This window comes from Dermacentor albipictus, chromosome 10 (genome assembly GCF_038994185.2).
Source record: "Dermacentor albipictus isolate Rhodes 1998 colony chromosome 10, USDA_Dalb.pri_finalv2, whole genome shotgun sequence".
In the NCBI taxonomy this organism is placed as follows: Eukaryota; Metazoa; Arthropoda; class Arachnida; order Ixodida; family Ixodidae; genus Dermacentor; species Dermacentor albipictus.
The window spans coordinates 50,323,208-50,346,724 of record NC_091830.1 but is presented as its reverse complement, the minus strand read 5'-3'; the positions used below and the strand labels follow the sequence as shown (position 1 = coordinate 50,346,724).

At 47.8% G+C, this 23,517-nt stretch overlaps 1 protein-coding gene across 4 annotated transcripts; it reads right to left on the bottom strand.

Annotated features, from left to right (window-relative positions):
- Positions 1-326: 326 nt before the first annotated feature.
- On the bottom strand, positions 327-18,588 carry LOC139050386 (uncharacterized). 4 transcript variants are annotated; one of them, XM_070526646.1, is made up of 7 exons: positions 18,045-18,588; positions 9,553-9,657; positions 6,217-6,257; positions 4,343-4,396; positions 3,680-3,733; positions 1,087-1,195; positions 327-467 (listed from the first exon to the last, which is right to left on the bottom strand). In XM_070526646.1, exons 1-7 carry the CDS (start codon positions 18,352-18,354, stop codon positions 343-345), a joined length of 798 nt encoding a protein of 265 aa, XP_070382747.1. In that variant the 5' UTR covers positions 18,355-18,588; the 3' UTR covers positions 327-342. The 4 variants fall into 4 exon arrangements, with proteins under 4 accessions (XP_070382747.1, XP_070382750.1, XP_070382748.1 ...); XM_070526649.1 differs by lacking the exon at positions 18,045-18,588 and adding an exon at positions 16,949-17,309; XM_070526647.1 differs by lacking the exon at positions 18,045-18,588 and adding an exon at positions 15,328-15,728.
- Positions 18,589-23,517: the final 4,929 nt, after the last annotated feature.

Here is a 23,517-nt window from a genome sequence, read left to right as displayed (position 1 = left end):
GTCCTCACTGTGTCGTCTGCATCGTCCGTTCCTCCCTGTTCACGATTTTGAGAAAGTAGCACATGTGCATGTGCTTCTTCAGCTTGAAGTTGTTGGACAGGCCCTTGATGAAGCGTGGGCAGCAGTGCGGGTACTCGTCCATGAGCACCATGGACTCGCGGTTCTTGACGCTGCCAAGTTTGGTGACGCACTGGTGGCGCTGGTTGCACTGACAGGGCTGCTCGCCCGTATGCCTCCGCATGTGCGATTGAAGGTGCACCTTCTGGGCAAATCTCTTGCCACAGTTGACGCAGACATGCATCTCGATGTCCTCCGAGTGCAGCTTCTTGTGACAGTTCAGGTTCAACGAGATGCTGAAGCATCAGTCGGACTCAAACGGCTTCTCTTTGGTGTGTACGCACATATGTTGCTCGACGTCGTCGGCCCAGAAGCTCTTCTGGATGTGCTCTCATCTTGCGGCATGGGCCCTGCATGTGGGTGAGGAGAGATGTGAAAGAACATGTTAGCACATCTACTAAGCTGTGAATCTAAATATTAGAAAGATATCCACAGACATGACAAAGCAAGGGGAGGGGTGAGAGCGGGGGGCAAGGAAACAGCACAAAGTTTTGTTTACGTTTGTCTGGAGCACACCCCTTTTGGGGGATACACACAGCAGCAAGCTAGGCACAGCAGAGACTTCATACTTCATGAGCGCCATCCTTTCACATGCTATAAGCGTGTGGTAGGGTTTCTACATCTTGGAAAATCTGTGTCGGTAGTCCTTTAAATATTGGGATGTTGTCGAAAAAAGAAAGGAAGAAAGACCACCGACATCGCAAGAAAGCTGTGCCTGCTGTATGTTCTCTTAAGGCCATCTCTACAAATGGTCTTCAGTTGCTGAGCATCTAGACCTGCTGTCCGTTTATTTGGTGCCTCGAATACCAAAGGTTAGTACACCAAACAATCCATTAAATGACACAGGAGCTGAAATTTGGGCTAGTTGGTTATTCACGATCATCAAATAATGCCGCGTATGTCTCTGCTATGTTTGTGCCTTGTTTCTTACGCGCTGTTATTCAACAGTCTTAAACAACCCACACTCACGTTTCCTGCTCCCAGAGTGCTTTTCTGGCTGCAGGAACGCTGCACGGGACTCCTGCTCAATTTCATCTGCATGAGTTTTCTGTGTTTGGCTCCTGGTGATTCCGGTCGTCTGGGTATAGGCAAAAACAAAAATTTAATCATCTTAAAGGGGACATGACACCGATTTGCGAGCTTGAATAATGCATTGCACGTTAAACCAGACACGTGCCCCAGTAAGTTTGCAAAATTAGAGTACATTTGATATGGTAGGATTTTTTTTTTTTTTTTTTACATTGCAGGTAAACTGCACATGCCAGTCTGGCAACACAAACTGGTGACAGAATGAAATCGCACCCGCAGCAACAGGCTTCACGGGAGTAACGGAAGCCGATCTCGAAGGCCATGCTTTGGTGCATTGCAAGAACCAGAAACGATTTCAGGAGCCAGAAATACCTCTTGGTCACCATGCATCATCTAGTTTTTCGCAGGTGTCGTTGGTCAGCGTGAGGTATAGTTACTGCAGGCGTTCTCCAAATGGTGGTGCTCTTATTTCACGAGTGAAAGAATACAAACAATTCAACGGCGACACCTTTCCTGTACCTTTGGGTGCCAGAAGGTGTGGCACTAGATGTCCGACGTAATTTTGGCTGTGTCAGAGCAGACTACATAACGGTGGCCCCTAACTTCCCAACGTCACATTTACCTCGCCAAAACTTCGGTCACTGTCGTTGGAAGGGGCTTTGAGACAGTGACTTCAAATAGAAATTTCCAGTTGGAATGTGTGCCGAGAGCCCAGTTCTTAAAGTGAAGCTTCCTTAACGAACATTCCCGGAATTTGCCGACTGTGGCTGCTGCTGCTGTCTAGCCACATAGCTTATACTTAAAGAAAAAAAAGAGGAAATTGAATTACATGCACAATGGTGAAATCAAACCTCGGTCGCTCAGCACAGTAGCCTGATGCTCTAACCATTAGGCCACAATCGCACGTATAGTTCTGTCTTTCCAATGCCAGCTAGCTCTTAAAAGATGATCACTGCGTGTGTCACGTTGCATAGCATGCGGCGTGTCAGAGCACAGGTACACGCAACAGTTTCCTTTACCTCAAAGACGCAGGAACACAACGGGCAAATTTATGGCATTTTATTCCCCTCTTCATGAAAATCTTAACATAGATTCATTCTGAGATGTGCATTTGAATCTGCATAAATGTTTTTTTGTTTTTTGTTTTGTCCTCTTTGACAGTCAACGGCAAACCTTTGTCCTGGACTAAACCTTTTGTTTCGCATTTGGCAGGTCCTGCAGGCCGTGCGACAGTGTCAGCAGGAAAAGCCGCTCGTACCTCCAACAACTATGACCTTCGCAACTGTTCTGGCGGCTCATTTACGCATGCGGAGCAAGGAACAGCTGCAGCTTCATCATAGAATGCCATCTCTGACTTCATTGGCTCTGTAGCCGTCAAAGATGTCCCCCTGGTGCCGATCAGGGGTTATTTAAAGGCCATCAACTTCGTGGATTGTTGCAGTCAGCGGCAAACCCTTGTCCTAGACTAAACCGTTGCTTTGCATTTGGCAGGTGAAAGTAGGTTAGGCCTGCTGTAATCTCTCACTATTCAGGTTTTGCCACTGACTGCACCGTGCCTTCTTTATGTACTACTAGCTCAAAGCCCGTGCCACTAGAGGGCAGATTTATGACTTGTACCTGTGGGGGCAGACTTCACCTGGGGAAAAATGGCTCGTTAGTTAGGGATAGTGCCTTTACGAAGATGAGTACAGTAAAATACAAAACGTGGAAGCATCCTTCATGCAAGGTTGATTTGGTTAAGCAACCTGACGCACCATCCGACCCAGTCGATGATTAGTTCTCGCAGCAACTGTCTGCACAACTCTTTCAGCACTGATGGTGAACATTAAAGAACTATTGTAGGTCAAGGAAACTAGTGAAAATGTTGCTTCAGTTGTCAGGGACCTACAGTCCTCTACTGACTTTCTTTCATTGTAGTATTACTCGGTTCTTTCTACAGTGACCACCAATCAGGCTGAGCTTAGTGGCGTATGTTCACAGGTTGAATCGCTCTCCTCAACAGTTGTTTCCCAGACAATTGATTGACAGGATGACTTGGGAGATAAAGGATCTTGAACAATATAGCAGAAGATGTAACTTCGACATTCACGGTCTTCCAGTCAAATCTGGTGAAAACTTGCCCTCCTCCTCATGTGACCTAGCTGGCAAGCTAAACATAACACATCTTAAATCGCCAGATATCTCAGCAGTACATCGAGTGCCATCTAGACGTAACTATATTCCGCCTATTCTAGCGCAAACTCAGACATTTGCAGTTAAGCAGAAATGGCTCGGGTCTCTGAAGGGCCTTCCTGGCTTGGTGCAGCACATGTATTTAATAGCTCACACTCCAGTGGAAGGAACTTGGCATGGAAGCAATCCACGAACTTGTCCCAGGGGTGGCGAAATTTAAAGAGTGAGATAGCATTTTTCCAGAACTCATTTTCATTAATTTCGTAATAACGCACAAGCGCCCATCTGAGTGATTGCGCTCTTGTTAACCGCTGTACAGAGAGACTCAAGCAAACATTTCATGTGTGGAGAGGAACCGTACCTGACATCCCTTGGACACCGTTTTCTGTGGTTTCTCTGTAGATAAAAAATCGGCCTGCAAATAACAATGTCAAAATTAATTCAGAGAAATGTCAACCTATCTTTTCTCTTACTAAAGTACTGCGGTCTGTTAAACACCAAAGGTATGCTATGGTTATGAAGATATCAATTTTGTAAGCGACTTTTCTTCTGACAGCTAAATTTGGACCAGACATATTGAATATGTTTGTAGGAAACTAAATAGAATATCAGGACTACTACATCGTCACCAACAGAATTTGCCAACAACCATTCAATGTGCAAGATAAAATTCTTGTTTTCTTACAACTGGTATTTAACATGGGGAACCGCAACGAAAGAAAGCACACACAAGGCGACTTTAAGCCAAAAGCATGCCCTTCGTACTATGCAAATAGTACACAGTACGGTGCGCATACGCTCCCTTACTTTTCGAAGTATAAAGTACTCCCCCGTATACACCATATACCATATACACCATATACCATACACCATAAACCATATACAGATTCTGTTTAGCTTGCATATATCAGTAAGCTAACACAACACGCAACGGCTTCACCAAGTTGCTAGGGATGAGTACACTGTTCTCAACTGCCATAAGGAGATTCGAGCAAAAATTTCATTCGTGAGATAGCCATCATACCTGACATCCCTTGGACGCCGTTTTCTGTGATTTTCCTGTAGATAAAAGATTGGCCTGAAAGAAAAAAAAATTTATTGGTCTCCAAATAGCCTCGGAATTGATTTTCCAAGCAAGCTCAAACTATCTTTTTTTTGTACTAGAAGTACTATGTTCTTTTCCCCACAAAAGCTATACATACCTTGCTAACGAAGCAATAAATTTTGTAAATGCAGATTAAGACTGCTGGCGTAATTTATTTTGCAACTTCGACCCAACATATTGAATATGTTTGTAGTAAACTAAACACAATATCAGGACTACAAAAATGTCCTTACCATATTTTGCCAGCAACCATTCAATGCATAATATTTGTAATTCTTGCTTTTTATCTATATTATACTACTGTCACTTAAAGGGGCCTTAAAAGAACTTCCGAACATAACCAAAAAACACCGCCTATCTGCAGACAAAGCTCCTACGACCTGCAAGCTAAATGTTATTGCACTGCATGCAGCAGGTAATTTACAATCTCATGTCAAAAAGAGCGACACATGACTTGCTCTCTCCTTTGCAATGTCGTCACGTAGCTACATCGCAGGCAGCCAAGCCCACACGCAGTTTATTGGCCGATTTCGTAATCGCCAGAACACTCTCAGTAATATTAAAGTTTCGAATACTGAATTAAGTAAGTGAAAGAAACACGTCTGCAATCTCAAAAAGACCAAAAGTTAATCCTTGCACTTTCGATCTACACGCACCAGTTGTGCGTAGCTGCGTCTGCTGAGCACGGCCTGTGGTATCGCACCGGCATGCTGTGCAGCGCAGATACCGTGCTTCCGGCATGCTATAACACAGACGAAAGGAGAGAGAAACTCGCACATAGGTTCGATAACTACCTCTAACTCCACTTGCAACTGAAGGATTTGAAAAATATTTGTGGCGGCAGATTTGAGAGGCGACGTCCTTTAATAGTAAGGCTAGTAATGGTTAGAAAAGCGTTGTAAGGCCCCTTTATTTTGGAGACCACACCTACAGAAAACATGCAAAAGCTGACCCATGTGCCAAAGTGTGCCACTCATGCTATTGCAAATACACCTTATACACCCATATCCTCCATTACTTTTCCTGGTACAAAGTACCGTATATACTCGCATAATGGCTGCACCTGTGTAAAAGCCGTACCCAGAACTTTGCAAAAAAGAATCCCCCCCAAAAATATATTTAAAAATTACCTGTGCATAAACCACACCCTTGGTTTTTGAGAAGGTGGGCAGTGCTACCTGTTGTGTGGTGCAAGAATTCCCAAGCTTTTTTTTAATGGCAAAACAAGGAAGCCATCCCAAGTCTTTAGCGCCCCCAGATAGCAAAAGCACAGCCTCAGAGACGCCGCCATTGCTGGTGTGTGGGGCATCACCATTTATTCCAGCCGGCACATGACGCGTTACGGGAATAGCCAAGAATAGCCAGAGCCAGTACAAGCGAGTACTGTAGTTCAATAAAGGCAAGTACCAATGTACATAATTATGGAAAAGAAAATTTTTTTTTCTTCCTGTAATGGCCGCACCCACAATTTTCACCCCAAATCTTGGAAAAGAACCTGCTGCCATTACACGAGTACATACGGTACTCCCTGTTGAAACAAATACACGCTTTCTGTTTAGCTAGTATAGATCTGTCGGGTATCACAACATGTAACGACGACTGAACTAAGTTGTTAGGGATGAGTAGGCTTTTGTCAACTGTGATACGGAGATTGAAGCAGGGAAAACACAGAGAAGGCGGGAGATGGAAATTCAAGATGATGAGCGAATCGAGAACAAGGTAAAAGCCGGAGCCAACGTACCGTACCGACAAGTGAACTTGCAAGAATTTCATGCATGAGATAGCCATCATACCTGACATCCCTTGGACTGTGGCCTTTCCGTAACTGTTGCTTCTGGAAAGATAGAAGGGTTTATTGATAAAAGCGTCATCAAAAAAAGCACTTTATCTTTTTCATCCTTAACATAGCTGAGGCACTTAGCATTACCAATGCCACAGCATGAGCTTGAAAGCCAACTGCAGCAAAATTTGTGGCAATAGCGCAGCTAAAGAAAAAGTGGACAGCAAAACTGTGCATACAAGATGCGAATGGTTGCATAAGAAATGACTTGCTAAGTTTTACCTTTTCTACACTGAAAGAAAAAACAAATCAGATACCATGCATATGTTAGAATTGGCTATAAATGAAGCTTTCTTTCAATGGTTACCGAAATGGCTTCACATCACTTCTTCACTTCTATGTAGCTTAATACTGCTCGCTCAATGCACGGATCAGTCCAATTTGTTCACTCAACTTCCTTCTTTCCCACTCAGCTTCTTTTAACACTGACTTCTTCCCTTCTCTGCAGCTGACTTCAATTTTCTGTTGTGGACTTCATAACTTTTCACCTCTTGTTCTGCTTGTCTATTCAAGCAGCGATCAAGTTTCACATATTCATTCAGGGGTACAGGCCAAGAACATTCGCACTGCCTCATGCCCAGTTGCGTGTATGTACCTGGCATTCCAAGTTGTCTATTCGGTCACACACCCAGAGGCACACAACCATTCGCGCAAGTTGTGTAATCAGCAAAACATCAGCTGCAGGCGGCATTTGCAAAGTGCGGGGAAGCAGCAAAGAACGCTTCACTTTAAGCGCGCCGCTAACAGAGCTTGCCAGAAGTGACATAAAACCCTAGCTGGGCCTGATGAATGACTTTGGCTGACTGTCATCTGCTAAGGGACAACCTGAAGGCAACTGATTAAGGATTTGCACACTTGCTAAGAGCTTTGTCGTAACTACAGCAGACTCCGCATAAACAAAATTGGCCTGAATGAAAATGCCAGATAAATGCAATGAGGTTACTACCAACTTTGTTTGCTACCCATAGCCACAATGTTAACAGACTTCGCTTCAGTGGAGCAATTTTTGGGAACTCCGGTTAAACGGAACTGGAACCAAAACTAATGCACATGTAATGAACCATTGGTCCGACAGCCATGTAAAATGGTGACACTAAACAGTCAAGAAAATATAATACATTCAGCACTTGTGGAGCTGTGTCGTAAATGGCTGCTAGGCGGCGTTCACATCACTTAATTTTCGTGTTGCAGGCCTTATGATGGCACAGTCAAAAAGCTCAAGAGGCTAATGCACTCACATTGGCTACAAATTGGATGTCATGAAAGACATGAAGTGCGGCGATGTTGTGTAATCTGAATTTCTCATTGTCCCACACAAGTAACAAATAAGAAGAGAAGACAGACACGATCCGGAGCAGCAGCTTTTGTGAAGGAGTGGAAGCGCACGCGTACATATCAACAAGATCAAATGGGACACATCCTGTTCCTGTGGTTCAAGCATTCGTGCAGTGCCAGTTTTGATACCGGTTGCCCTATTTTGAAAGAGGAGGCAGTAGAGGCTGCACCCAAAAGGGCATTAATCGCTTACATGCAAGCAATGATATTCAAAGCAGAGCACACTGACATCAGTTCGTTTGCCACAGTAATATTTAAATGCATGATGCTTTGCAACGATCATTCCCGATTTCTGTGTTATACCCTAAAACGATACTTCGGATAAACGAAACACTTTCTTCTGTCTCTCTGAATTTCGTTTAAGCGGATCCTACTGTACCTTGGTGAGACCCAGTAGTATCTGTTTTAGACAAGGATTCCAAATGGAAGGAGAAGTGGAACACTCTCCCCGTAGTAATTGGGTTATAAAAGGGCTTCCAAAGAAAATTGTAAATATGCAAGAATATATAGCCAGTTATAGAAAGTAATTATGTGATTAGAAAAACAACAAGAGCTCGCAGCACAGTTAGAGGGGAGGGAAGCGAATCCTTATTGCAACGGAATTATGACACATCAGCATGTGTGCTGCAGGATAAATGAAATGCTCTGCACATTCGTGGCAATGAAAGGCGTGGCAAACAAACATACACATATCCAAGCGACAGCTAGCGCATCGAGTGACAAGTTCACTTCCTTGACCTCGGAAGAAACTGACATGGAGAATGCCTTAACCCTCCATGACAATGAGAGAGCCACAAAGCCTCTCAGCAATAGACTTTTGAGGGGACCTAGGGAAGGTAATTACTTTATTTATGATTGTCCTAGTATGACTTGAAAGGAAAATACCAGTCATATTTTTTTAAGGACACCACAGAGAGCCTTCATAGCGAGAACATTCCTCTTACCTGTCCGATGTGCATGCTGTGTCAAGCGAAGTTATCATATCACAGATGCGACAACCACAAGCGGCAGGGGAAACCAAAACACTCAGTACGTATATAATTTTCTCACTGGCAAGCATAATATAATGTCGGTCTTCGCCACCACACGACATTGCTGCACCTTCGAAGCCTTGAACACATGCCAAATAACGACCAAGTTTGGTAGGATAGCCAATCTGACACCACAGTGCAGCATTCTGCATTAATTATGACCACCTAGCATTCCTTAATGTGCACATACATATAGACACACCAGCATTTTTGCATTTCACCCCCCACACAAGTGTTGTCGCTGCTGGCAGTTTTTATATGTCCCTTATGTTTAAAATAAATAAAAATCAAGGGGAGAGAACGCCTGCACCACGAAGGTATTGTCACGTAGTAGTGACGGCAAAGAGCAGGCCTAAAGCCAACACAAAATAAAAGTATGTAAGGCGTGATCAAAGGCGCATCACGATAATAAATGCGCAGCAGATTTCCGCAACAAACGCATTCCAGAATGGTCTTCAGCCACAGTACCATAGCTCGCAGAGAAAACAATTTTTATTCAAGGGAGATATTATTGAGCAACTACTTTTGGTGCTACTATCAACTCCAATAGCTTTTGTGTAACTTGACATCAGGTGTGTCAAATTAGACAGCCGAGAGGTATGTTGACATTTTGCAAACATAGAAAGGCTGGGGCAGCGCCAGAAAGGCTGTTGACTGTATATGCCACACAAGTGCACGAAGGGTGTCCAACAGTTTCTTCAGAGCCACAAGTGTGGCATGTTGGTGCACTGGCCACACAATGCCTTAAAGAATAAGCATTTGTAAATGCCGTACCCAGCCATAGGCATTAGAGCAATGTCTAATGGCCATGGGTGAGCCTAGTTGGCTTGTTGACTAGTTGGCAATGTGGTTAACAAGCCCAGAGGGCGCATGTCATACTCCTCTATGGTGCTCCTTATGTGTTGGATCAAGCAGGCACTTACTGGAAGGGCCGACAAGTGAAGAGCCATCTGAGCCCTCGGCTGCCGAGCCCGGTTCATCCACCTCACGCATGGGAGAGTAAGGCCCGACATCACTGTCACTCGAGCCTGCACCAATAAATGCACCAAACTTTCAGACACTTCAAAATAACATGTTGCTGGACTAGTTCACGCATGCCAGTAAACAAGTCGATTCTTGTGCGAAGTGGGCAAGCACAAAAGAAACACAGACAGGACTGTCCTTTCTATATGTGTATTATGCTTGGGGCGTTATTTTTCATGCAAGAATCTACTCATGTTCTGCAGACACAGCATACACCTTTTTTTTTTTGCTACACAACACACAAAGAAAAAAAAACGGGCAAGCTTGCACTCGGTCGTGCGAAGTTTGAAATAGTGAAGCTGGTCGATTTGGGGCTATTCCAGCTACTGTTAGGTTGTAACTAGGCTGCTGCTGCTAAGGTTGTAACTTAGCTGATGCTAGATTGAAACGCTGAACTGCGGCACCATCCCGTGTCAGACCGTTTCTCGACAGGTCCTACACAGCCACACCTCGTCATGGTCGCTGACCTCCGGGAAGACGTCTCGCAGTTCACACGTGCCTTGTGCCCGTTTCTTGACAGACTGAACCGTGTTGAGCGTCTATAGATTCGAATCAAAGCACAGTCAATTACGCACTCGGTAGGAATGTCCAAACACCGATGAGAGGAACTCATGCTGAAACCGAGCGTTGGCACCCACAGTTGAAGCGTGAGCTCGGCGTCGCTCGTACTCGGCTTCCCGTACTGCAGGGTCTTGGAGTAATCGTCGATGCTTCGCAGCGATCCTGGCTCTCTCTCAACAGGCATATTCTGGGTCTTCACGCAGTCGCCGCCTCTTGGCTTCGGCCTCTCTGGCCAAGTAGGTCGGATCAGCTCGTCGTTGCTGCTGTTTCTCCCGCATCGCAGCAAGTCTAGCTTTGCAACGCGCAGCCTCTTCTTCGGCAGTACGGACTTTCCTAGGCTGTCCCATGGCGTTAACTCATAGAACAAAGGACTGACCGAGCACCGGAGCACCGCCAAGCACACGCTTTCAAATCCTTTTTCAAGGTTAAGTGCATGCGCATTCTTAACCGTTATCACGGCGCAGCCGCGAAACCGGCTGCACGCAGTGTCCGTGTCTCTTCGTCGGTGGGTGTAGCTTAGTGCCAGCTGCGTGCAGTGCAGTCAGTGGGCGCCGGTGGAGTTTCGTGATATGCGGTCCATTTTACACCGAGCAAGAACAGCTTCGCAGTTAAATGTTGGGCAGGTGTCACACTCTTGTAACACAAGAAGGCAAAGGCCTGCAGCACATTTTTGAGCCCCGTTTTCTCGCTTTCGTGTCTGGGCCTCTTCTGCTCGTCGCACCCGTCGTTGTCCCGCGTCTCGCTTCCGCAGTTCGGGATCGCCCATCTTCGGCATCGTGCAGATGCGGCAGCACGCGCTTCTTCCACAGTGACGTACTTGCGCGGCCGGCCGGCCGCGCGAGCCGGAAAAGCGTGCACGCTCCTCCATCGCCCGCCTCCTAACCGCCGCGGCGACATCAATGATGATGATAGTGATTTAATGAAAGGAAAGACGCTTGATTATGCAACCATGAGTAGAGTACACTATACCGTGAAAGAGCATGGCGAAGCGCCGAAGTGAATGCGCAGAGCACGCGCGCCTGCTTATCTGGGCAACACCCGTTTCTCTGCGAACGTAGCGCCGAGAGGAGGAACAGGATGCGCACCAAGAAGGATATATATAATCCTCCTTGATGTGCACGCACACGCACGTTTTTGGCTCCTTCGCAGCACGCGGTGCCGAGGGGGGGGGGATTTTTTGTCACAGAGCAGTTTCACCAAGGGCTTTCACCTTAATAATTTAACGCGATGGCGTAAAGGAGCCCGTGTCGCAGAAAATCCGGCATCCTGCGTCGGCATTGGACGTAGCTCCGGCAAAAAACAATTTCGAACCAAATTCCAAACCACGCATACCCAACCACTTTTTTACCACGAAAGTTGCTCATACCTTGTCAATTTTTTTCCAAAGTTATTTCCTTGGAATTTTGAGAACAGCAGGCCACAAGCAAATGTTACGGAAAAAAACACCGACAGTGCATGTCCTTTACATTAACTCTTCTCAGATTGAAATGTCGAAAGTGCAAAGCAACAACAGGAGATCAACTCATGCAAGAGGCCGCATTTCTACCAGAAAGCTCGCCTTCGTGCATAGCGTTCGCAGCCAGCATTTACCAGTAAATGTTACGGTTACGTAAGCTGCAGATGAAGGGAAACATGAAAAGCAGTAAGGGGTCTTTGAACGCTATCCAACACCATTGCCAATGGCGATTTGTTGCGTCAGAAACACCACGGAAGCACACAACTTGTACACTGTTTTGCACTTGCTCGGCTTGCCGCGGCAAGATGGCGGTCACGGTGCTTCCAAGCTTCATTTGCTTTGGTACCCGGAGATGCAGCGAGTCGCTTCAAATGCATTGCCTCTCTTGCGTTTGCCTGTTGCATCCCTGGACTCTGTGGTGGCCAATCCGACTCGCCGCCCTGATGCATGCGACATATACGCTCATCTCTCTTGAGCGCCGCTTGCGTTCAGCGGCTGCCGCAGGTCGCGTGTTGGGAGACACTGGTTTGGTGAGACGAGGCATCCTTCCCACACGATACCACAAAGTAAACTGCCGCCACCGCCACACCACACCCAATCAGACGGTCACCACTTGCGACAGTGACGTCAGGCCACACAGCACCCAATCAGGAGGCCACCTCAAGCACCTGACGACAGTGACGTCGGGGCGCACCGTCGAACATACGGCCGCCATGCGTGCCGATATGATGAGTCATCCCGCGCGGCGCCGAACAACCCCGACACCCGCACTTGACGACAGTGACGTCACGCACGCGAGCCAATCAGGAGGCGCACGCTTGCGCCTAGCGACGCTGACGTCACGACAGAGGAGACCAATCAGGAGGCGGGAAAGCTGTGACAGTTTCTGCTAACGGCAGATGGCCTTGACGATGAGCCATTAAAGGCTTTTGCCTTAAAACATGAGCACAGACGGGAAAGTGTCATATTACTCATTGGGAAAAAGTCATATTGTGCGTAGCATTTCTTTGGAATCATTAGTTACACTCTGCCCTTGAAAGCAAGACTGCCGTACTTTAAGAGATAAGGCATTCCAAAGATTACCTCGCACACTATAACGATCTTCCCAGTAAACTTGTTTTTACCACCAATCTTGTGTTTGGGAAATGAAAGACAAACGCACACTCCAGCTCGGGTTGTAGCTCCTGCACCGTAAGCGCTCTCTGTTGCCGTACCGCTTTCTTTAACGCATAAATTGGCCGATGACGCGCTCCTTCGCGTTCCAAATCCTTCGTGAGGGGTCTCGGGTGTTGTAGCGCTTTCTTCGTCGCATAATACACCCGCGCACGCGCTCGTTTGCGTTCCAACTCCTTCCTCGTAAGGGGTCTCAGTATCTGTAGCTCTTTCTTCGTCGCATAATATAACCGATCACGCGCCCGCTTGCGCTCCAACTCCTCCTTCGTAAGGGGTCTCAGTAGTTGTAGCGCTTTCTTCCTCGCATAATATAGCCGATCGCGCGATCGCTTCCGTTCCAATTCCTCCCTCGTAAGGGGTCTCTGTTGCTGTAGCGCTTTTTTCCTCGCATAATTTGCCCGCCGACGCGCTCGCCTGCGGTCCAGTGCGTCCTCTTCGGAAGCTGCTGCTCTCTGTTGTTGCAGACGCAATTCTCTCGCTGCTTGCGTTTTCCGCGCATACCTTGCCCGAGCAAGTTCACGCCTGTGTTCTAGCGGCGCCTCCGTAAGGGCTGCGTTTCGCATACGCTTTCTCTCTGTATTCCGACGTCTCCGTTCCTCGTCACTGAACAGTTTCTTAGGGCGCGCCATGCCCACAGAATTTTTGTAATCTACGCACTCCAGGCAATGAATGGGTGCGCCGATCAAGCGTCGAGAAAATTGCTGCGGGCCACGGAGCAAGACAACGTCGTTTTGAGCGTCAGGGTAGATGTGCGTCGCCACCTGGCGGCTTTCTGAAGAAATATTGCGCCGGAAGTTCGTGCGCCCACAGATAGGTGGCGGTAAGCGCACAGACGTTTTAGAGTTACTGCATAGGCTCCCTTTAGGGAGCTAACGGGAGCCTACACAATAACTCTTAAGTTTTCCTTTCTACATGGAAGTTTTAGAGTGACAGCACAGTCAAGTGCCTGGTTTATAAGAAAAAAAAAATTCAGACATTCCACCAGCGGAGCTGTATATACGGTGATAAATATGCTGATAATAAATATGTTGATTGAAAATGAAAGACACATACCACAACGAATTTCGTTGAACTGAACGACTTGGACACTTCGGCGCCAACGGGCGATCCGCATACGCTTGGCGTTTGCGGCGCGATCTTCGTCCGTATTGCGTGCCGCCCGCCATCGCCGCGCGCATTCCCGCTTCTGTTCACGACGACGTTCTTCATAGGCGCGCTGTTCTTCTGGAGTTCTCACCGCGCGCGGCCTGCCCATTGCACGGGTGGTAGGGAACTGAGGTAGTGACGCCGAATCGCAACGCATACTAAACAGTGTCTACTCCTGTTTTACTCTTGTTATTACGATTAATTTTATTATCACAACACTGTTTGATACACTACTATACAGGGCTGCGCAAAACCTACTGCCACACTCTTTTGTGCCGACCACGGAGGAAGGGAAAAGATAGGAGGGAACACACCGCAACGCGATTGAAGCCAAACCGGTCGGCCCAGCACGTGATCTCACGTCAAAGCGCACGGATGGTTTTAGAGTTCCCGCTCTGCAGGCAGTGCCCCGGTAGAGCTGTCGAACAAGCTCGCCCGAATAAAAACTACTGGCATAGCTACTGGGAACCAGACGTCTCGGCAAATATCGATTCTTACTCCGCGATATCGACCCAAGAGGTCACGTGCTGGGCCACCACTGGCTTCACGGATCGTTCGCTTGCCAAGGCTGGCTGCGCGACCTAATGCTCCCTCCTATATTTTTTCCTTCCTCCATGTGCTGATGGCGGTGAGCTGCCATCAATCACCCCGTTTTGACACACAGGGCGTTAGGCGCAGGTGCGGAGCTCCGGCTACGCAAACGCTACCATGCATCAACCATTTTGACACTTCTCGCCATTAAACGCAGCTGGAGCATACAGGGCGATACCTCTTTGCTTCATGCTTTAGCTGTTTTAGCTCTGAGATGGCCGCCATCTTATTTGCCTACGCACACAAACCGCCAGAACCGATCGTATAACAGCTCTGCTGTAAAAAGTGCAAAGTTGCCTTCTTTATCGGGATGCGGCTGCCGCGACGGCGCAAGCATAAACATTTTTCTTAAAATACACGCAATTAACTGTGCGAACTGTTACAGTAAACGTCATTGAATCCAAAATGCATTCTTTCTGCAATATCTGAGTAAGAAGAGTGCAGCGGTAAGCGCAAAATTTATTTTCGAACGCTTCAAGCGAAATATGCAGGCCTCTGGTTTGTGTATTCCCATAAATTCATCTATTCGAGCCTAGGTGGCGCTACGGGTCCTTTTTGGGTAGAGTTACTGTATATGCTACTGCTACCTGTGGTAGCATATACAGTAACTCTATTTTTGGGGACACAAAACGGAAGGGTAATAGAGCTGTTTCATCCTCCTCCTCCGAAACGTAAGGACGAACGGAACGGATCAGAAAGTTACGGAGGATGCTTAGAACTTTCTCAGAATGTGAAGGCGAAAGCCTACTTGGACGTTGTGTTGATCTGTTGCCGAGCTTTGCCGCTCGCCTTGCACGTGCAGCAGCGGCCTCCCTCTCCGCCAATTCTGCGTTCCCAGAACGCCTGCGTCGCATTAGGGCCGCATGTTGCTCTCGTCGGGCCGCTGCCGCAGCTTCATCCTCCTCCCGACGGCGGTTACGACGGGCGGCATTCCGAGCTGCTCTGGCCTCTTCCGCCGTGGCGTACTTCTTCGGTCTTCCCCGACCGCGAATAGGGCCTGGTGCGTCGTCACCCATAGCGCTGTGTAACGAAGCTCCGAGCCCACGCGGCGACATATACAAGGCGGGCGAGCACGCTGCCGCCGTTTCCAGAACGTTCTACGGGCGCCGCCATTGACAATTTTTCTCCTCCTCGCCAGCGCCGCCGCTGACATTTCCCTCAACTATCCGACTGCTTTCCGTTGCCCTTTCTCAGAACCCTCCTCCGGCGCTGCTATTTCCCTTCCCCGGCGCGCTCCGTTTTTATGTACCTCACAACGCGACCTTGGAACAGAGATCTAAAGCTTTCGCCTTAAAATGACCTTGGGCACCTGCCCAAGTAATTAGACGAAGAAAAAAAGAGGGGGGGGGGGCAGAAGCTCCCTACTGAGGAATTGCTATATCGTGCGTAGCATTCTTTGGAATTACTTATTAGGCTCATCCTCTGCCCCTAGAAACCAAGGCCGTCGTATATGAGAAACAAGCTACTGCAAAGAATAATACCACGCAGGCAATGACGATCCTCCCCGTAAACTCGTTCTACCACAAATATTGTTCGGTAAATTAACGATGCTACACACGGCACACAGCACAAACGCCGTGACAACATTCTCGCGAAACGCCTGCTGAATCGTTTCAAGATGACGCGGTTGCGCATTTGAAATGTGCGACGGAAACCTCTGTCTGTCAGGTGCACGGCACGTCGTCGGTGAAGTGCTTCGTTCACGTTGTCTTTGTACAGTGCATAAAACCGCCTGCTTCTTGGCCAATCCTCCATGGTGGGTATGCGCCAGTGTTGTGGAAACGAAACGTTACAGTGCATTCCAATTGCGGAGATCTTCCGTTGGGTTTCCTATACGTTTGACCAAGGCCGTGGTTTGACCATCCATCATCGTCGTGCCATGTCAAACGTACTTTACCGAAGCTATGGCTGCACTCATTCTCGCGCGACGATTTGCTTGCGCGCAGTGGTCAAGCAGCTCGCCGAATACCGAAACCTGGCAGAATGAAATCCGGCGAACAATTCTAGCGCAACGTCACGCTTGAAGTTTAAGTATGGAGAATATTTCCGCGTTCAGAAACAATGCTGAGCACAACGGCCTCCCGAAACAGGCAAAAGCCGAATGCCAATTGCTCTACGATTACGAATACGTACTACGGGAAGTGATTGAAGTGGCTGTGCTCGCTGGCGCCTACAACTCACTCCCAACGACACTACAGACAGCAAAATGTTCTCACTATTCATTTTCTTTGTCTGTTTGCATCACTTAACGCATACATAACCGTTAGCTAAGGAGAAACAAACCGTGGTGACAACAACGATGTCTCTGGGCACGCGCACACACGAACTAGGGCACCGAGTGTGAATGACTGTAAAACAACAAGCATTACCGTCAACGTCGTACTCCTCGCTACTTGTGTCATCTTCGTCTTCGTCCAGGAGCATCAACAGAAGCAAAATTAAAGGCGCTGCCATTCTTCTTTTGCATGAGCGCTACCATCATTGATGTTCATGGCCGTTAGGCTGCCAAAGTAACTAGTTTCGACTCCGATTTCTAATTGGAAAGCAGCATCCGCATAATAATGCAGAGCACTCTTTGCGAACTTCGAGCGTTTTGAGTGTGTGATCTGTCTACCTAGCCTCTTACGTCGCTGGGGCTGGCGGTGCCTACCAACTTGAGCACTGGTTATATACTCATGTTCGCGTATAGGCGGCGTGGTCACAGAACACCATCGTCATCATCAGCATCAACGCCACTCGAGGAACGTGAGGAACGTTGACTCAAGCTTCCGTCATCCGATGATACGAACGATCACATAGGACACGATTCTCGCCTCTTTTTCTTGGGCACGCCGAGCCCGCTGGTGCGCAACACTTTCCGCTGTACATGCTCTGTACGAAAAGACGATACGAACAGCGATTCAAAAGCAAGTTTCCCACCCTGTGCGCCTCAACCAGCTCCTGATGCTCACAAACAAGCTGTGGGGAAACCCTAGCTTGGTCGAGAAATGCGTCAACTCGGACGTAGCGGTCTTCAGGGGTTTAACTGAGCAGCTCGAGTCTGGCGTACTACTGGGATACTTAGCGTAGAGGAAGAGGAACGTGCTCGCAAAGTTCGAGCAGCTAGGCAAGCCCTCGTAATTCTGGCCCTCAGCATACACGATGAGCGCCTGCTTGAAGGAATCGAGAGAGTCAAAGAGCCGGTTGAGACGCACCGCTGCAAGGCCGATGCCATAGCCAGCTAGCTGCGGAATGCTTCGTAACTTCGATTCCCACGTGAGCGGGATCTGCGCAATTTTTACAGTGGAGCTGTTAGAACCTCGCTGGGTTTCTCTTGACGTCCGCAGCTTCGCCGAGCTGGGGGAGAGAGATCTGAGAGAGAGCGAAAGCAGAGTATAAAAATTACGGCGTGGATCCGCTATCGCAAACACAAGAGACCAGCGGAGCTGGGGGAAGCCCAGCAAAAGTAAGTGAGGTTTGGCTCACGTTTAAATCGCCCGAGTCGTTGAATCTTGCGAAAGTTCCTGAGCACACGCAACCCAGGATCTTCCAGCCTCTTCCGTTTGCTAGCGCTCAGGATGTCTTCGCGATGTTCTGCGTAGTACCTCGCGGAATTGGATCGGCTGCGTTGTCGAGCTTCAGAATCATCTCGCCTCTTGCGACGCCTTGCTTCAACTTCCCTAGCTCTCGCTTCAGGATCGGATCTCCGTCGCCGCATCCGTTGGCGATGAGCTTCTCGACGGCGCTCCAGTCGAGCGGCTTCTTCCTCGGGAGTCCTGACGGTAGTCTTCGCCATTGCTCAGCCAACGCCACGACACTTTTTTTTTTTTTCCTCACAGCGAGAAAGAGGACCGCCGAAGCGAGCGGGCGGCGTTTTTACGGTGGAGCTGTTAGAACCTCGCTGGGTTTCTCATTGCGTCCGCAGCTTCGCCGAGTTGGGGGAGAGAATGCTGAGAGAGAGCGAAAGCAGAGTCGAAAAATAGCATCGCGCAGCATAGCGAGCCTAGCGGGGGAGGAGCAGTACGGCGGGGACACAGGTGCTGTGACGTCATTGCTCCCCGATAAAAAGCCGCGCGCTCGCTTCAGTGGTCCTCTTTCTCACAGTAGAAAAAAATTATGCGTGGCTCTGCTATTGCGAACACCAGAGGCCAACGGAGTTGGGGGAAGCCCAGCAAACGTTAGACTAAGTGTACGGCTTGCCACTACTTTACTGGCCTTCCTCCAGCTGGTCTCTGGTGCTTGCGATAGCACAGCCACGCATTTTTCTGCATTTATTTCTTTTCCACATGCCACCTGCTGGAGGGATTCCTCGACTGGTTTGTCAAGCAGCCATGACAACAAAAGGTCATTGTTCGAAATTAAAAAAAGAAAATTAAGGTACAGTCAGTACTTACAATCTAAGCTCACCCTGCCCACAAAATTCATGCAACGGCGGAATTCACCCCAAACTCATGCTACCAGTCTTGCAACATAAAGTGCAATTCTCCTCCCAGCTCATTACACAAAACATATGATACATAATTATTAACTACACTTTACAGGGGCACTTAACAAAATCATAAAAATCATGCTAGAATCTTGCCACCGCAAGAATTAGTCAAGCCAGAGCTTCAATAACAGAGATGTTCTGATGTTGTCGACATTGTAGTAATGTTAACATTAAAAAAAAAATGGCTGTGGCTTAGGTAAGGTTAAGCCCAGGATGCGAAGCATACTAGCCTTTATTTTAGTTGTTGAACCACTGTTTAGCCTGGTGAACTGCTGTTGCTTGGCTATATTTGGTTCGGCTAGACGAAGAAACAACTCATGCATTACTTCTTCGCCTTCAAGAGTGGAACGCGACAGCGTTCCCGTCGACCCGCCAAGGGGTGTAAGACAATGGGCTACAGGGCAGCGACTACGCGCCCCGCATTGGACGCGGTGAGCGTCGAGCAAAGCAGCGTTCGGCGCGGCAACGAAATGTGCGCCTGAGCAAGAGACGCACGCCTTAGAAACAGCTCGTTTCTAAGGCAACACCGCATTCACTAGAGGCGCTTTTGTACCGCGTTGAAGCATCGTAATCGTGGCTCAGTGGTAGCGTCTCCGTCCCACACTCCGCAGACCCTGGTTCGATTCCCACCCAGCCCGTCTTGCAAGAGTTGAGCCAAAGCCACTTCTCCTCTGTCGTGACGTCACGGTGTCACGTGATTTCATGGTCACCGCCGCGCCTGAGGAGCTGGGTTGAGCCCTCGTAATATGCTTCGCATAAAATTTGAAGGCGCAATCCACTCTGTGAAGGTGGATTGTCAGCGGAGCTGTTACCACCCACTTAAGCTATTCTAGTCTAACAATGAAATGAGTATGCCATAAAATGCAGTGTATAACCATAACGGTCCACTTGTAGTCTGATCGGCGTCTAATCTTTTTAATTACGGACTCCGTGAGAGAGGCGCCGGATCGACACGAGCTGGATCCGCAGTGCAACCAGCCGTTCTCCGACAATGTTCAGCAGGGGCATGTGCAGCAGAATCGGAGGATATGAGTATGCTACAAGTATGTATGAGCATGTCATACATACTCATAAGTAAGTATGAGTATGTCCGCAAGTCTTGGAAAGGAGAGGCAGTTTACCTGAGTAGAGAATCCTTGCAGGTACTGCTCACCTCGAAATCAGACAATGGCATCTCCAGGGAACGTTCGAGCGAGCACGTCGAGGGCACTGCGTTTCCTTGCGGCATTCTTTATGGTGGAGATGCGCGACAAGTCGTCGCGAAACCGCAGGTGGTCGCACATGGTGGTGCAGCAGAATCTGAATTCCGCGTCGTGGAACTTGCGCTTGAATTTCAAAGTCAGTCCCTTGAACGTGGCGATTTTGTCGGCGTGGCACTTCCGGCATTTCACCTCGTTCTCCGCTTCTCGTCTCTCGTCGCAGCTCGAGCGAGCGCGTCTTTTGCGGTCCGCTTCTTTGACTCTCGCTCAATGCTCGGCCTTTTGGTTCGAAGGGTTTTGCCTATGGCGTTGCTTCGAGAACCTATATTGCTCCTTTTTATGTGCATCGTATTCCCGTTGCTCCTCGGGAGTTCTTACTTTGCATGGCCTACCCATAGCTCATATTCTAACTAAACCGCACACGTACGTTACATACGATGTGTGGTTTTATATGTAAACCGAGACGTACATATTCAGATGCACTAACGCAAGTCGATTCTACGCAGGAACCTTATAGCAGTGCCAACACGTTGTTCAGCGACTCTCGCCACAATCCATCATGCATGGTGACACCGCACTGACGAGAAGCAGAGAACGAGGTGAAACGCCAGAAGTACCATGCCGAGGGGGGGGGGGGGGGACCACTTTGTTTCACTCGTGTAAAGAAAGATATCTCATTTATTTGAATAAAAAGCGATACAAATTGTTTCACCAGGTATCTATTAACATGTGGACAATGAAAACACACACTCATTCAAGCCAGCAAACATCTGTACATAGAGCAAGAGACTCCAAATATTGTGTACACATGAAATTACAATCTTTTTCTGGAGTGCTTATAGTTCTCAAATTTGTTTATTACAACCACTAAAATGTGGACAATGGGCATTTTTCGGTCTTCACAGCCTTTCTGTGCACGCTGCACATATGTATATGCAACAGTGCTGGTACTAGCCATTCAACAAAGCACAAAAAGTGTCCTCAAGCAACGCAGAAAGCGTTGAATATAACTGTATATATACATATGAGAACAGAAAAACAAGTGCAACACCACCAGAATGGGCATTTAAGATGAACATTTTTGCACGCAGCCCTCATGGATTGACTGCCTACTGCAACAGGAGGAAGGTTGAAACGTGGAAAAAGAAAAAAAAAGGAGTTACTACTTCAAAGCATGTGGGTTGCAGTCGATGAAAACAAAGGACTTTGATTCCAAGGAGTCCATAACGTGTCACAAAGTATTGAAAACAGCAGGCTGTACAAACTACCACTGGCAAAACCCAGCACAGTGTAAACAGATTTCTGAGTAAACCAAGCAAGAAAGTGTCAGTGCAACGCAGAGGGGAATGACATAATCAAAACATAGACTATGCAATAAAAGACTTTGCGTGACATGTACCAAAGCCCCTCAAGGCATTACTACGCCTTGAGGGGCTTTTGCCAGCACAATTTTATGCGAAGCATATTACGAGAGCTCAACCCAGCTGCTCAGGCGCGGCGGTGTCGCCTTCAATGACCTTTGACCCCATGCCATACCACGTGATACCGTGACGTCACGACAGAGGAGAAACGGTGCTCCAACTCGCGCCGTCGCTCGCGGCGTCGCGGCGGTATATAAGCAGCTGCGCTTGTTTCTAGGTGGCTTTGGCTCAACTCTTGCAAGATGGGCTGGGTGGGAATCGAACCAGGGTCTCCGGAGTGTGAGATGGAGACGCTACCATTGAGCCACGAGTACGATGCTTCAAAGCGGTACAAAAGCGCCTCTAGTGAATGCGGTGTTGCTTTAGAAACGAGCTGTTTCTAAGGCTCAGGCGTACGTCGCTTGCTCAGGCGCACATTTCGTAACCGCGCCGAACGCTGTGTTGCTCGACGCTCACCGCGTCCGATGCGGGGCGCGTAGTCGCTGCGCCGTAGCCCATTGTCTTACACCCCTTGGGGGTCGACGGGAACGCTGTCGCGTTCCACTCTTGAAGGCGAAGCAGAGTAACGCATGAGTTGTTTCTTCGTCTAGCCGAACCTAATATAGCCAAGCAACAGCAGTTCACCAGGCTAAACAGTGGTTCAACAACTAAAATAAAGGCTAGTATGCTTCGCATTCTGGGCTTAACCTTAGCTAAGCCACAGCCATTTTTTTAAGCATTTTTCACTTTTCGTACAAGCCATTGCCCTGCTGCTGTAAGACACAGTGAGCAAAGACAATATTACTGCTAGTACAAACTGCCTTGTACGGCTTGTAGTTGACGTGTACTTCTTATATGGCGAAAAGCATACAACAAACAATGTGCATAAGCTACTGCACATCCCAAAGAATGCTGTCCTGCAAAATCGCCTTTGGGCACACTCTTGCTTCAGTTTTGAGGCCCACATTGGTCACCTCAAAGGGCTAGTGATGTCAGCCAGAGGTGTGCCTATTCAAATTGTTGAATGCATGATGACGGCTGTAGCAACTATAAGAGTTTGAGTGCACAAGCCAGTCCACATACTTTGTGATTTTTGGCAAAGCCTAGTCACTGCAATAACGATGCCGTTCTCCTTGTGAGCAAGCCATGAGGTGTGCCGGAGCCATTGCTCAGTTTTGTTCGCAAACATCTTTGCAACGTTATCTGTGGCCCTGTTGTGGAACGTGACCGAGTCATTGTAGCCGGGAACATGTTCCACAGTGAGCAGTACTCAAGGCCAAACAAAACAGACAGCACTGCTTTTGTGACAGGTCAAGGAAAATGCCTCAAAATCAAACACATTGTTTCGTTCAAAGATGTGAGTGGATACATAAAAATATTTGTCTCGTAGGTTCTCTTCCGAGTGTGCCTATAATACAAATCATGTAATCTAGGAGTAGAGCAGGAAATTTTACTTGAATTATCAACAGATGTTAGCCCATGCACTTACATGGAGTGCGGCGGGAAAATATTGTTTGTAAGGCTAGCGCAGAAAACACTGTTGGCAAGCTGACTTGGGAGTAGTGCATGTATAAATTTAAACGTAGACACCTTCTTAGAAAATTTTTGTTTTCATTTTAGTACTATAGGGAGCTTTTCAGGAGCAAGCTCACAATTAGCACAAAACTTTTGTTTAGAAATTCAAGCAGGGTTTTTATGGTTGCTAACTAATATGTGTTGGGAAATGATGGTGGCAATGAAAAGAATGTGGCTTATATTAATAGAAGCATGTCCATGGCACAGTTTCGTTTAAAAGTCATGACCTCGACAGATTGAAAAATTCCTGTAAAATGTTTTTCCCGGCATTCTGGCGTTACCGCTGCTGATGGATT